Genomic DNA, 13200 nt, shown 5'->3' with positions numbered 1-13200 from the left:
AGCCGATGAAGAAGTCAACCAGGCTCTTACAGGTGTTTAATGTGAGTCTTAATATACAGCTAGGTATTGGTTTCAGGCCTGCAAGGTGGATACATTTGCGAAGAGCACATACATATTTAAACATAGTTCAATCTCTTTGGATATTTCTGATGAACTGGCTCATTAAAGTGCTAGGGAGGCCTGAAAGGTGCATGTTCAAACCTATTTTCAGAGACCCCCTAATTTTAGAGTTGACTACTATTAGGCTGCAATTTCATACAAGTCCAGGAAAAACACCATACCCAATTCAGAATGCCATATTGAGGAACATGACTGGCAATACCACAAACTTTATTTTAAGCATTCTCTACCTTGAAAAACAGCTACCACAAATCCTGTTTTAGTACTAAAGCTCATCAATTTATTTAGTTAATTAAATTCTTACACTGTATAAAATCTTTGAAATACAGGGGGAAAAGCTCTTGAACCTCAGGTATAATAGATGTTCATTCTTTGGCAGTCACTATTTTCTAGGCGCTTCTAACAGCTTTTCAATCTCTATTTGCTCTTCTTAAGAATGCAAATTTACTGATTCTTAAAAAATTCTGCTGTTCAAAAGATATCTTAATAAATGATGTGTAATATTTTGGGGCCAGATTTCCATATATCTGCCCATGTGCATATATATGATAGTAACAGTACTTTCACGCCAGAATCATTTGTGATGGTAATTTAGGATTATGACCACACAGGTTTTCAAACTTGGCTGCTTAAAAATGGGTCTATCTGATTTCAGATGCTCTCTGAGTTCTCAATCAGAACTCTCTCTCATTAATTCAGTCAACAATTTCTAAGATGACTGTTGAAAATGAGAAGGTATCTGTTGACGTAAGATGGGGAATAGATTTTGGCCTGTCAAGATTCTGACTTTTTAAACTGAGCACAGTCCATTATGGTAATTTATTTTCACTGTAATTTAGAAAAGAGCTTATTAAAGTACTATTTATCACAAGAGAGAATTACTGCGTCATTAATAATACAGCTAAAGGCTACTGAAATCTCTAACCAAAAGCCCACAATGATGGCAACACATTTCAGTGTAGTGACCAGCAGTGTTCGCAATGGAGTGACATGATTTGTTCTGAATCCCAGCTCCATCACTTACTAGCTATGTGACTTTGGGCAAATTACTCACTGTCTCTCTCTTAGCATCTCCTCTGTACAATAAGGATAACTGTACTTCACAGGGTTGTTGTGAAGAGTATATGAGTTAATTCATGTGAAGCACTCAAAACAAGAGTTAGCTCATAAATTTTAGATATTCTTATCTTTGAATAATGTTTTCAAGAAAGCCAGATAGTACGGGTGATTTAATTTGGTCATGTACATTGTCCATGGGAAGGGCATTCTGTAACAGGTAATGTTATAGTTTAATATCACTCCTCTCGTCCTTGAATACAAATATCATTTAATTCCATATTCACTTTTAATAAGTATCCACATTGGTTCAAAAGGGACCAAAAGAGGCAGTAGGAATAGATCCTGTGGAGTACATTGGTCTGAACTGATTCCTGCCAAGAGCAGTTTAGTGGGGGAAAGGGGAACCACCCTAAACCAGCCTTCCTTTTACTCATGTTTAATGAGATCCTCAGACCAAGGTCAAGGAGCACAGGAAACAGTTATAAATCATGCCACCTGACAGGAGAAGGAATAGGAGGGGCACGTGCACTGGGGCAGGAAATCTAGGTTGATTTATTTGCATTGAGACAATTCAAGAGGGATCAGGAGACTCAGAAGGTTTATAAATTCCCTGTGGCATCATAAAAGGCAGCGGTCTGACAATAGGAAGGGCAAGCTAGATTTGATGCTAGAAAAGAAGGGAAGAGTCTTATCAAATTTTTGTGAAGAATTTTTCTACATCTGGAATTGATGACAAAAAAGATGGAAGAGATGGAAGAAAGGAGGCTGGGAGGATTCCAGATTTCCCCACATCTCCCAACCTCTGGACTGCACTTAACTCCAAGCAAGCAGAACTCATCAAAATATGATCTATTTCTTTGTAGGATACAAAAACGGTTTCAAGGGGATAGTGAGTAACCAGGATTTTTTCTTAACTTTAAAATGCAATACTTACTACTTTCATAAAGTAAGGAAATTTCTATAGACAGATTTAAACAATCCGTACATATGTGTTTTCTTATGCTTTACAATTCCTTCTTTTAAAACTGTTCCCAATGTCAGCAATTACCAGGTAACATAGCTATAGGTAAATATATTGACTTGTCAAAAACTGGAAAATACAGAACTTTAGACCTCAAAATTAATTTTATCTATCCATCTAATATTATAGATGAGGAAGGTAAGACCAGAGAGCTAAGTTAGGAAGCTTGTGACCTGATTCATTAAAAAAACCGAAAGAATAAATTAGTGGCCAACACTTAGATATCGAGAGATTTGTAAGTGAAGGGGGTCAGAAAGTACAAACTTCCAGTTATAAGATTAAGTCCTGGGAATGTGATGTACAGCATGGTGACGAGAATGAACAATACTGTGTTGTACATTTGAAGGTTATTGAGAGTCAAGATCTTAAAAGTTTTCATCACAAGAAAGAAAAAATGTAACTGTGTGGTGATGGATGTAAACTAAACTTACTGCGGTGATTGTTTCACCATATACACACATATCAACATCATTATGTTGCACACCTAAAACCAATATAATGCTGTATGTCACTTACACCTCAATTTAAAAAGAGAGATTTATATATATGGATTCTGTGTGTGTGGGGGATAACGCAGGGCTCTCGTCTTGCACGGTCACAACGAGCTGGAATTAAAAGCGGCGGCCTCTCTGGACAAAGCACGTGGCCCCCAGTTCATCATGGTCTCTCCTCTCGTCTTACATGCGTCCCTCCCCTCTTGAGTTATGGCATCTGCCTGGCCCACACAGCCCTCGGGCTCGGGGTTATAAGGCATCTGAATAGTACTCTGTAGGTTGTGAAGTGTATTAGTTGATGGGGCTATTACTGCTCCAGATGATACACTTAGTTTATCAACAGAGTTGGAGCTGGAGCTGAGGTCTGGAGCTGGAGCAACAGTTACCGGTGGGGATTCCTACATTTGAAGAGGACACTGTGGCTCAGAGTAAATAAGCAACAACTCGTAGGACAGCAAGTGAACAGTGCTGCTGCTTCTTTCCTCCTCCCTCTCGCATTTCAGCTTCTGCCCAAAGGAGGACGAATGTGTGAATGAAGAAAAGCAAAGAATGGCTTTGCTAATGTAAGGAAAAAAACCAATTCCATGGCTAGGAAATTCCAAACTACAAAAATGAGTCTTGAAGTGAAGATTAAAGCAGAGATTAAGCTGAGGAAGTGGAAGACAATTCCAGAGGTGAGGGCAGTGAACAGAAAATGCTTTGCATCCAGTTCCTTTCAAATAAATCTGGATACCATCGGCAGGAAACATGTAGCTGATGCTAATGTCTGTGGTGGTTTAGAGGAAGAAGTATGTATATTGAATACTTAATATGTGAGAATCTAGAACTGAAGGGAGGTAGGATAATTAAAACGAGACGAGCACGTTTATCTGACCAAGTCAATACGGGCTGTCAAGTCATGAAATAAGGATTGAACTGTAATCGTCTACTCTGTCAACTTCTGGATATTGGATATTCTAACCAGCAGAAGGTTTTCACTCTCTATGATCACCACGTACCAGTCACCTTCAGGGGATAACGCCACACAGATGGCGGAGAGGCTGGCTCGTGGACACGGCAAGTACAGGACAGAGAGGCAGGCCAGCACGACACACAGGGGAGGGGTCCTCCGGCAGCACCAGACGCCCGTGTGTCCTCTGAGAGATGCCTGCTGCGTCCCAGCACCTGGCATCGTGGGGGCGTGCTGAGTGGATGCGCGGACGCTGCCCTCACCACCAAGAAGGCAGGCGCTTGGCAAGGCGGCCAGACGCCTCCGGCTCTGCCCCCCACGAGCAGCCTCTGCAGCACTCCCAATACCTCAACACTTGCTGTTTATTTTTTCCTTTGTTCACTGACAACTCAGGAGCGCTCTGTAGCTTTACCCTATTGCTGTTCTCTTTTCATAGAACGGAAAATCGTTTTGTTTTTCTCTCTCCAATGTTAGATGTCACTTTTAAACTAGTTTTAATGCTACGATGAATGGCTTTTCCCAGCTGTTCCAGAACTGGTGGCCCGGGCCCAACGCCGGGGACAAAGGAGAGCTCAGCAGGTCCCGTTCTAGAGAGCCCACAAAGGGGGTGGGGGGTCAGAAAAGGCACCACTGTGCACCAGGCCAGCCCCTCACAGCACATGCCTTTTCTGGGTTGAGACTGGTGTGCGGTGACGCTAAGTCTGGCAGAAGGAGTCTTGACGTCACGGGGAGCAGACAGTCATGCACAAGGGGGGCCCCTGTGCTCAGTGAGAGAGGCTCAAAGAGAATTCAGCCCTAAATCTTAGAGTCTTCAATCTTGAAGACGGGGTGTGAGTAGAAGAAAAGGAAACAGGCTTCTCCTTCCTTTGTTTGGTACCTACTCAGGCATCGGACTTGTTGGTTTGCCTTGTGCTTATCTGAGGAGGAGAAGGGACACCTAGAGACAGAGGGCAGGATGGACAGAGGAGCACGTGGCAGCCGACACGCTCCCACTCTTCAGCCCAGCAAGGAGCAGCCAGGTCCGCGTCTTCCGGGCACTGCTCACCCCTCGGGGGTCAACGCTGGCCAGAGAAGCAGCATCAAAGTGCTGCAATGGCATCAGAGGACCCCAACGCCAAAGGAAGAGGGAGAAAGGCATGAAGAGGACAGAACCTGTCCCTTCCTGCTGCAGGCCCCTCTTGGGGGCGGAGGCAGGCAAGAGAAGATGAAGCGAGCTCTGCTCTGATGCCTCATCTGCCTTCTGAGGTCAGAGAGTAAAGTGGCCTTTTCTAGAGCTGCACATACACATGGAATCACACAGCACGTTCTCCTCTACATCTGAGCAGTGTCTCACCACAGGAGGACACCACTGTTTGCTTGTTCACTCACTGCTCGCAGCAGCCAGCCTTCTAGGCCGCCTGCACTGGTCCCCCCACGTTGTAGGCGGCTGGTGTACGTGGTCAACAGGACAAGGGGAAGTGATCGTGTGCCCCTTCCGAGACAGGTTATAAGGACATTGTGGCTGCTCTCTTCCCCTCCCCTGGATCATGTGCTTAGGGGAAGCCAGCCTCATGTCCTAAGTAACCCCATGGAGAAGCCTAAAAGGTGCAGAGCCCCGGGCCATGCGAGTGACCCTGGAAGTGAGCCCTGTAGCCCCAGCCAAGCGTCAGGTAACTGCAGGCCTGGCCAAGAGCCTGACTGCAAACTCATGGGGACCCTGAGTGAGAACGACCAGCTTGGGCCGGTGTCCTGGGCCTGCTGAGCGGCTGTCAGAACCCTTAGTTCTACCCGATGAAGCAACAAGTCACGGGAGAAGTATCATGCAGGTACCCCGTGTGTCACGGGCAGCTCCCTGGAGACTAACCAACTGGTAACAGGAGAGCGGGCAGAACTTAGTGAAAGACAATTACTGAAAGCAAGATTCACTTAATTCAGATATTTTTTCATACTGGACCTACTGAAAATACTTGGGGCAACAGTGAAGTCCCCCCTTTTCCATTAAGAACTTAGGGATTAGGGAAATTAAGTGGTCTTGTGAGGCTAAAGAAGTAAAATACACAAAACACAACAGAAAACTAAGGAAGTCTGTGAAAATGCTTGTCTGAAGAGGACAGGATCCCCCCACTGCTGCCAGGACCACCCGGGGGTCACGCAAGGAAGGAGAGGGGGGATTGCTGGGAAAAGACTGCAGGGACAGAAGGGCGGTGTTTGGTCTGGGACAGTGAAACAGAAGACCAGAGACCCTGTGAGCAGGCTCGGCCAGGTGAGCAGGTGACAGCATGTCTGTCTGACATCAGCTCACTTCCCCAGTGACAGACACGTTTCCACAGAACATGCACCAGGAGACCTCAGCTCATGGCGCAGCTCTGCACGGACACGCTACTCGTCTCAAGATCTTGGTCCTCTCTGAAGACACTGACTGATCCTCACTAACTGCTCCCTAGTGGAACAGGAGATAGCATCCACTTCCTAGCTGGGAGGATGAAGCACAGACCCAGGGCAGCCCACCCGAGTTTTCTGCGCCCACTACACAAGCACAGATGCATTGTTTACGACCCCTCCAGCCTCCTCAGTCAGCTGAGCTAGCCTTACCCATTCATAATTCTCCTATTGAACATAACGGAAACTGATAATTTGTTCAGAAAATATGAAATAAGGGCCAATTAGAATTAGTTACAGTTCTTAAAATGAGACAGATTGAGCAATGTGAGCCGGGGTGACAGACTGCTGATAAATTTTTTTGCTCAGTTCTTCTGTAATATGAAAGAAGTCTATCTCTCTCTCTCTTTTTTTTTTTTTTTGTCAAGCTAGGTGACCTGAAAATGTTTATGTGGCAGAATTCCCACAAATGATGGATAAAGTGGTTGAACTTGCAATAAAGGGAGGCCCCCAGAGCACCTTTGTTTTGCTTTCCCTTGTGTCACTGGCACCCAGGAGAGGGTGAAAGTTCACAGTGAATTCCAACTCTTAAAGGGATGAACGTCTAGGGGTCCCAGAGCTTAAGTGGGTAAAAGTTTTCTTTCACTTGCAAATGAGCACTGGGTTATTTTTGCTGGTCATCTATCTATCTTGCAGTAGGGAACATCTTCTGGTGTTTTCTCAGCAAAGTCAGCCACATAAATAAAGTCTATTTATAAGCAGTTTTATTAGTCTTTAAAATAGAGAAAATATCTTTACTGTGTAAATAGTGATTCTTGTTTATTTGAACATTTAATATGATGCTAGGACTTCCCTGGTGGCGCAGTGGTTAAGAACCCGCCTGCCAATGCAGGGGACATGGGTTCCATCCCTGGTCCGGGAGGATCCCACATGCCGTGGAGCAACTAAGTTGGTGCGCCACAACTATTGAGCCCTCATGCCTAGAGCTGGTGCTCCGCAACAAGAGAAGCCACCGCACCGCAACGAAGAGTAGCCCCCGCTCGCCGCAACTAGAGAAAGCCTGCGCATAGCAACAAAGACCCAACACAGCCAAAAATAAATAAATGAAAAATGATGCTATCAATTGATGACTGATCCTCTAAAGTAGAAAAAAAGAAATTCCTTCACGTGAAAACTCTTTCCTACTCTGATTACTTCAGGCAGAAGGGCAAATGTGGGCAGCCCAAATGTACAGAAAAGTGGCGGAGGATGCAGGGGATGACCTGGAAGGCAGGAGGCGGACACTCATGTAGAACAGGAATGGCAGGAACAGCATTAGAGATGAAGAGGACTCAGACTCTGAAATTCAGCTTTCTCCTTGTCTTCAAAGGGGAAAAAGATTTGCCCCAGTTTTAAAATTGTGGTAAAGTATACACAACATAAAATTTACCATTTTAACCATTTTTAAGTGTGCAGTTCTGTCCATTAAGTACATTTACATTGTTGTGCAACCATCATCAATGAGGAAATTTCTAGCTTTTATTTTCACAGATGAAAGGTCTCATGTAAGTATTAAGCATTAAATTTGGGGAAGGTTTTGGGTGGAAAAGAAAAGGGCAAAACTTTGCTCTTACCATCAGAGCTTACCCAGCCTTGAATACCAGGAAATCACTTAAATGAAAATATCCTTAGTGCCTTCTGTAGCGGGAATCTGACTGGACGTAAGGAATAAGACTTTTCACCCGCTGGTGGTATGTGCACACCACCACCAGCTCCACACCACTGCTGCCTGCCCTTACATGTGGCCTCTGCCCCTGGAGGCACCACTGAGGACCCCAACAGCCCTTGCAGATACCCCACAGCGCTCGCCAAGGACCACGCAGTTGTCAGTGCTGTGGACGACCCCTGCGGCCTGACCCCGAGAGACATGCAAAAAAAACCCAAAAAAACCTTTTTCATTTCAAATGGGCAGAATTTCACTAATTTCATCCAGCCATTGCAAAAGTTAAAAAAGTTCTCCTAAGACGTGTGACACCTTCTAAACCAGTCCTCTTACCAAGAATGCTCTGCGCTTCCTAGACAAAGCAGAGATTTGAAGGCTGAAGTCTCTGCTGGTGAAGATCAATTAGATAAAGATCAGACATCTGGCCCGAGATGGGAGAGCTGAGTGCATGAGCTGGCACGGACGCGGGCAGCCTCCCCCCAGCCCCACTAGTCATACCTGCTGCTTGAGCTGCTGCACGAGCCGGTCCTTCTCCCGCTTCAGGGCAGCCACTTCTTCCTGGGTCTTTTTCTTCGAGGATGAAAGCTCCAAAAGAGCTATATTGGCGTCTTTTTCACTGATGGCGGCCAGAAGGGCTTCCTGCCTGCAAAAGAAAGAAAACATCCAGATTTCCATCTAGTCCTCACAGCAATCCTCAAGTTACTATTACCATTACCCCCATTTTATGGGTGATGAAACTAAGGCTTAGAGAGTGTATGCGGCTGCCCAAGTTCACACTTGAAGCAAATGGTCCGGGCAGGAATCCCATTCAGGGCTTCTCGACTCTAAATGTCTTTATCAGGTCGTTATACTGACATCTTAATAAAGAGTTCCCAGATCTAGTTGTAGTTAAACTTGGAAAGTAAACGAAGTTAATGACTTTTTTTTAAAGTAAGAATTATCCTGTCATCTATACATTTTACCCATTTGACTCATTCTTTTGATAAGTATTCTGTGGCTTCCAGGCAAACGAGGCACCACTAAAACTGAAAACATTTTTATGTACAGAATGTATAACAAACTGTAAACATTAGTAAATAGGATTCAGGAAATCAGCCAGCTGTTCCCGGGGCACTCTGAACATCTATGAATCTTTTTATCTCATCAATGCAAATAAGTTTCCAGTCAAGGCTTTACTTGGCAATGATCTGCACATTTTGAAACAACAATTTAAACTTCACTGATTCCTTGTGGTTTACCTAACAACTATTTTTGGGTTCATATCCAGAAGGAAAAGAAGGTGGGACTTTAGGGGAGGGGCGTTGAACTGAGAAATTTACAAAATAATCAGAATGAAGTTGGTGAACAATTAGTCTCATAGTCCAAATGCATTCCTCTATAGCTCATCTTTTATGTAATAAGTCATCTGGAAGAAGACAGATTTGATTTACAGGAACTATAAAAGTGGCCTGAGCTTTTGACCTGAGGAAATGCTGGATCTGAGAATGCACTGCCCAAGTTTAACCTTGCTTCTGTCTCTTGTTAAGATAATTACGTTTCAACAGCAGTCATATGGAAGAGTTTTAGTTCAGCCACAAACTGGAAGACTATCTTTTGCACATTCTGACAAGGATATTCCGTACTCAGATGGGTAGGTCTGGGGAACTCTGAACAAGCAGTGCTAACAAATGGAAGACGTAGATCAGTTTACATCATGGAAATGAAGATTTGTTTAACTAGTCTTTGCTGTTGGAAGGGAAGATTCATTGACCTCAGTATAACTTTCCACTGTCCTCACTCTATATGAGTCTAAGAAATGGCAGATGGCTTATCCCATGAAGTCAACACCAAAGGGATAATGACAGTCTAAATATATCCACTGACCACTTGAAAAAAATATGTTAAGTGGTGAAATGAGCTTAAAGGTGAAGGAGTTCAAGATGGTCTCACTCTGCGGTTTCCTGTTAATTGCTGTCATCTGTTCCCTTTTGGGGAGCCCAGAGACTGAGAAGCTGGAACAAGAAATGTGCCTTCTCAATAAGGGGGCTGCATTTCTGTGCATCAATAGTCAGAATGACACATTTAGCAGCAGGCAAATAACAGAAGACGAATGAAAGATAAGTTACTCTGTCCAGTTAGACCAAGTCATGAGAACTTCTGCCGAGTGCAAGATACAAGGCGATAGGACCTGAGTTCCATTCTGTACTTAAGGAAAGAAGCATCATAATACGAAATGGTAAAAATTATCCTATAGTGTTGAAACATCTTGACTGAATTCCAAATTCTTTTATAAATGATATACTTGGCCAGCTAGTGTGGTACAGTTAATCTCTGGGGTAAAATGTCACATTCCCCAAATGCAATATGATATAACAGGTGCCAATTCATATTCTAAATTTTAAAATAAAGGATGTGGCACTGGAGTCTGTGCCATTGGAATGGTGCCTTTTTTAATAAGATATATATTTTGAAGTCTTTTTTTCTTTTTCTATACGATTCAAATAGAATTTTTATTATGTCACTGATGCTATTTACTTTTTATTGAGCACTGATAATATACTGTGAACTGCACAGAATCAAATTTTCTCTCCCATACCCAAGGCTCTCACCCTCTAAAAATTCCCTAGCAGATTAACATACCACTGTCCTTTCCATTTTAAAACTATACTCTTGATATTGACTTCTACATGTGTATGTGCCTAAAAAGGGCAATTCACAGTCAAGAGAATGAAATGTTTTGATTACATATTGCACATATGATCATGTAAACTCTGGGTAATGTTAGTATCTTTTGTGGGTTTATTAGCTTTCAGGTTTTTCTCTTGTTTTTGGAAGTGGACAGAGATTGTACTGTTTCGCCTATAATTTTGGTAAATTTGCAACGGACACCATGGGAAGAACAACTTCTTGAACACAATTTGGAGGACAGGAACAAAACTAAAGCTAATAAATAGTAACAGCCATCTAATTTTTTGGGAATAAGAAAAACTCTTGTTCCCTCAATACATGTGATAGTAAAGACCATATTTGCAGTTGAGCTTATGTGGTTAAGTTTTACAAAGAACATTCAAGTGTCCAAACTAAAAAATTTTAAGAATACCCTGCTTGTCAGAGGGAATGGAATTTAGAGTGAAAAAAAAGCAAAGAGCAAAAAGGATTTTATTTTAGTAGCCACCTATTCTTAATATACCTGCTTCTTTGAAAAAAAGGTATTTGCTGATAACAAAGTAATGTTCATTCATTGGCGAAAAATGCAAAGATACAGAAAAGTGTGAAGAAGGAAATAAAAATACCTGAAATAATTCCCTTCTAATCAGAGTCAATTACTTGAGAGCTGAAAGTCAGCTATTCTAACGCTAATATGGCTATTTCAAAGAAAATGAACCTTGCTGGGGATTAATAATCAACTTCAAAAGCTTTACCAATCCAAGGCTCTCCACAGAAAAGGAACACTTGCTGGTGGAACACTTCCTGACTTCATTTCCCATGAGCCCATAGGGAGTAACACAAGCACATGAAACACAAAAGGGAACATACATAGGCCACAAGCCCAGAGAAAAGAAGAACTAAAATGCTCTTCCTGCCAAATCACTCTCCTTGTTCTGTTAGTGGCTTTTCCTCAGTTAAAAATTAAAAAAATTGAAAATGTGGACACAGAACCTTTCAAAGTGATTAGTAATTCCCTACTGCACGACTAACAGGCCCCCTGACTTGCATAATGAGTAGGTAGTAACAGAAATCCAACTTTAAGTCATTAGTCTAGTCACGCCATCCCTGGTGCTGTAAACTACCAGAACAGTTGAACCTGCCCTTTGACCTGCGAATTCTAATAGAATCAAGATGTCTCTAAAAGTTCTGCTGTGGCATTTGAGCTTCAAGAAATGGTAAGACCACCTTCTCTGTCCCCCTCCCCCTTCCAGCAAATTTCAGAAACAAGAGGCAAATAAATACCCAAGGCAAGTGGAGCACAAAATCCTGCTGGTAACTCCTGAATCCTTAAGGACAACACACGAGCCCTCTCTTACTAGTAAACGACGGTGGTTAGCAATTTAAGAGTGAGTCCTAGGTAAGCGTGTGTTTAACAGAAATGCAAGACAGAAAAGGAGTATGAATGAAGGGATATTACAACAGTTTATTTTTCCCTCTTCCTCCAACTGGGTATTCCAAACGGAATGATTAAATAATCGTGTTTCATAAGTTTTATAATCCAAAAAACACGAGGAAAGAGAGCAGATGAAGGCAACAATGAGATCAGTAGCTTTGGACATATTACTGTCCAAGACATGTAGGCACAGTTTACTCCAATTTTAAGATGAATCTGAAATCCAGATTCTCTTACTGATGCCTCCTTTACTTGTAGTTTAACCGGTTAACTTTCCGGAGTGAAATCTCTTTCACCCCTTCATTTCCCTTGGCGAGGAGGTCCTCCAGCCTCCCTCACGGAGGCCTCAGAGAGTGTGGCAGATACGCCACCTTACGAAAGCTCAGTGGGTGAGCTTGGCTGAAATACCTGAACTTCCAAATCTGGTCCCTGAACATCTCCTTATGTCCTCTCTAGGTAGCCTTTACTTAGATACTCAGCATTATCTTTAATATAAAATGTCTACACTAAGTCAGGTTTTCCATCCATCATAACGAATCTCCCATTCAATGTTAACTGAATCACCACATTTCTAGGCCCACAGCCTGAGAACACTGAAAAAATTTGATTTCCTCTTTGTTCCCCAGAACCAATATGCAAGTTTTGTTGATTCTTCCTTTCTGATAGTTTTTAATGAACCCACCACTTTGTACCTGCATGTTCACTATCATGGTCCCCACCATCCTTTTACCACGGGCCTGCATGATTCTTAAAACGCCTTCTCCGACCTCACTGCTGTTCTCACCGTCCTGCTTCCAGCGTCACTTTCATCAGGTTTCTTAATGTATTAAACACTTGGGCCTAACATCTGACCAGCTACAATTTTCTATCTACTTCTTCCTCACTGTCTTCCAAGGACTGTGTGTCACCGAGACACGACTTGTTTTCACTTAGTTTTATGCTACACGCTCTACCTGAAAGGCCTGAGCTTTCTCCTCACCGGCTGCTAACTTTTCTCTGTTCAGCATTTCCTTCCAGCACTTTCACAGTTTAGATTAATAGGCATCTGCTCTGTGAATGTCCTTCAATTCTTCTACATGGGTCTGCTTCCCCAACTATACTACGCTTATGGCTATGTCTTTAAAGTTTTCTTTTTATGTTGAGTTTATTGGTCTTTCAGTTTGTTGGCTTGCTAATTTAAAAAATTTTTTTCTTTTTAATTGTGGTAAAATACACATAAAATTTACCATCTTAACCGTTTTTTAACCAAGACCAGGGACAGGAGGCTGTCACCTGAAGCGGGGGTGGGGTGGGCGCGCCCCCAGGACGGGAAAGCGAGTGGTGCCAGGCCTCTGCCGCCCGCTGCCTTGCTGCAAAGTGCTCCCTGGGCTCCCAGTGGCCAGGGTACAGCCCAGGTCCCATCTGCTTAAGCACCAT

At 43.1% G+C, this 13200-nt stretch overlaps 1 protein-coding gene across 9 annotated transcripts in view; it reads right to left on the bottom strand.

Moving 5' to 3' along the window:
- The window catches only part of ERC1 (ELKS/RAB6-interacting/CAST family member 1), a 421649-nt gene that overhangs the window by 77825 nt on the left and 330624 nt on the right, over positions 1-13200 (bottom strand). For all 9 annotated transcript variants that reach the window (XM_061206048.1, XM_061206051.1, XM_061206045.1 and 6 more), the window contains one exon: positions 8202-8346. In XM_061206048.1, the coding sequence (XP_061062031.1) occupies positions 8202-8346 (145 nt within the window). The remainder of the gene's footprint in view (positions 1-8201; positions 8347-13200) is intronic.

This window comes from Eubalaena glacialis, chromosome 11 (assembly GCF_028564815.1).
Source record: "Eubalaena glacialis isolate mEubGla1 chromosome 11, mEubGla1.1.hap2.+ XY, whole genome shotgun sequence".
Lineage (NCBI taxonomy): Eukaryota > Metazoa > Chordata > Mammalia > Artiodactyla > Balaenidae > Eubalaena > Eubalaena glacialis.
Note: the sequence above shows the minus strand (reverse complement) of the source record. Positions and strands in the feature narration are given on the sequence as shown.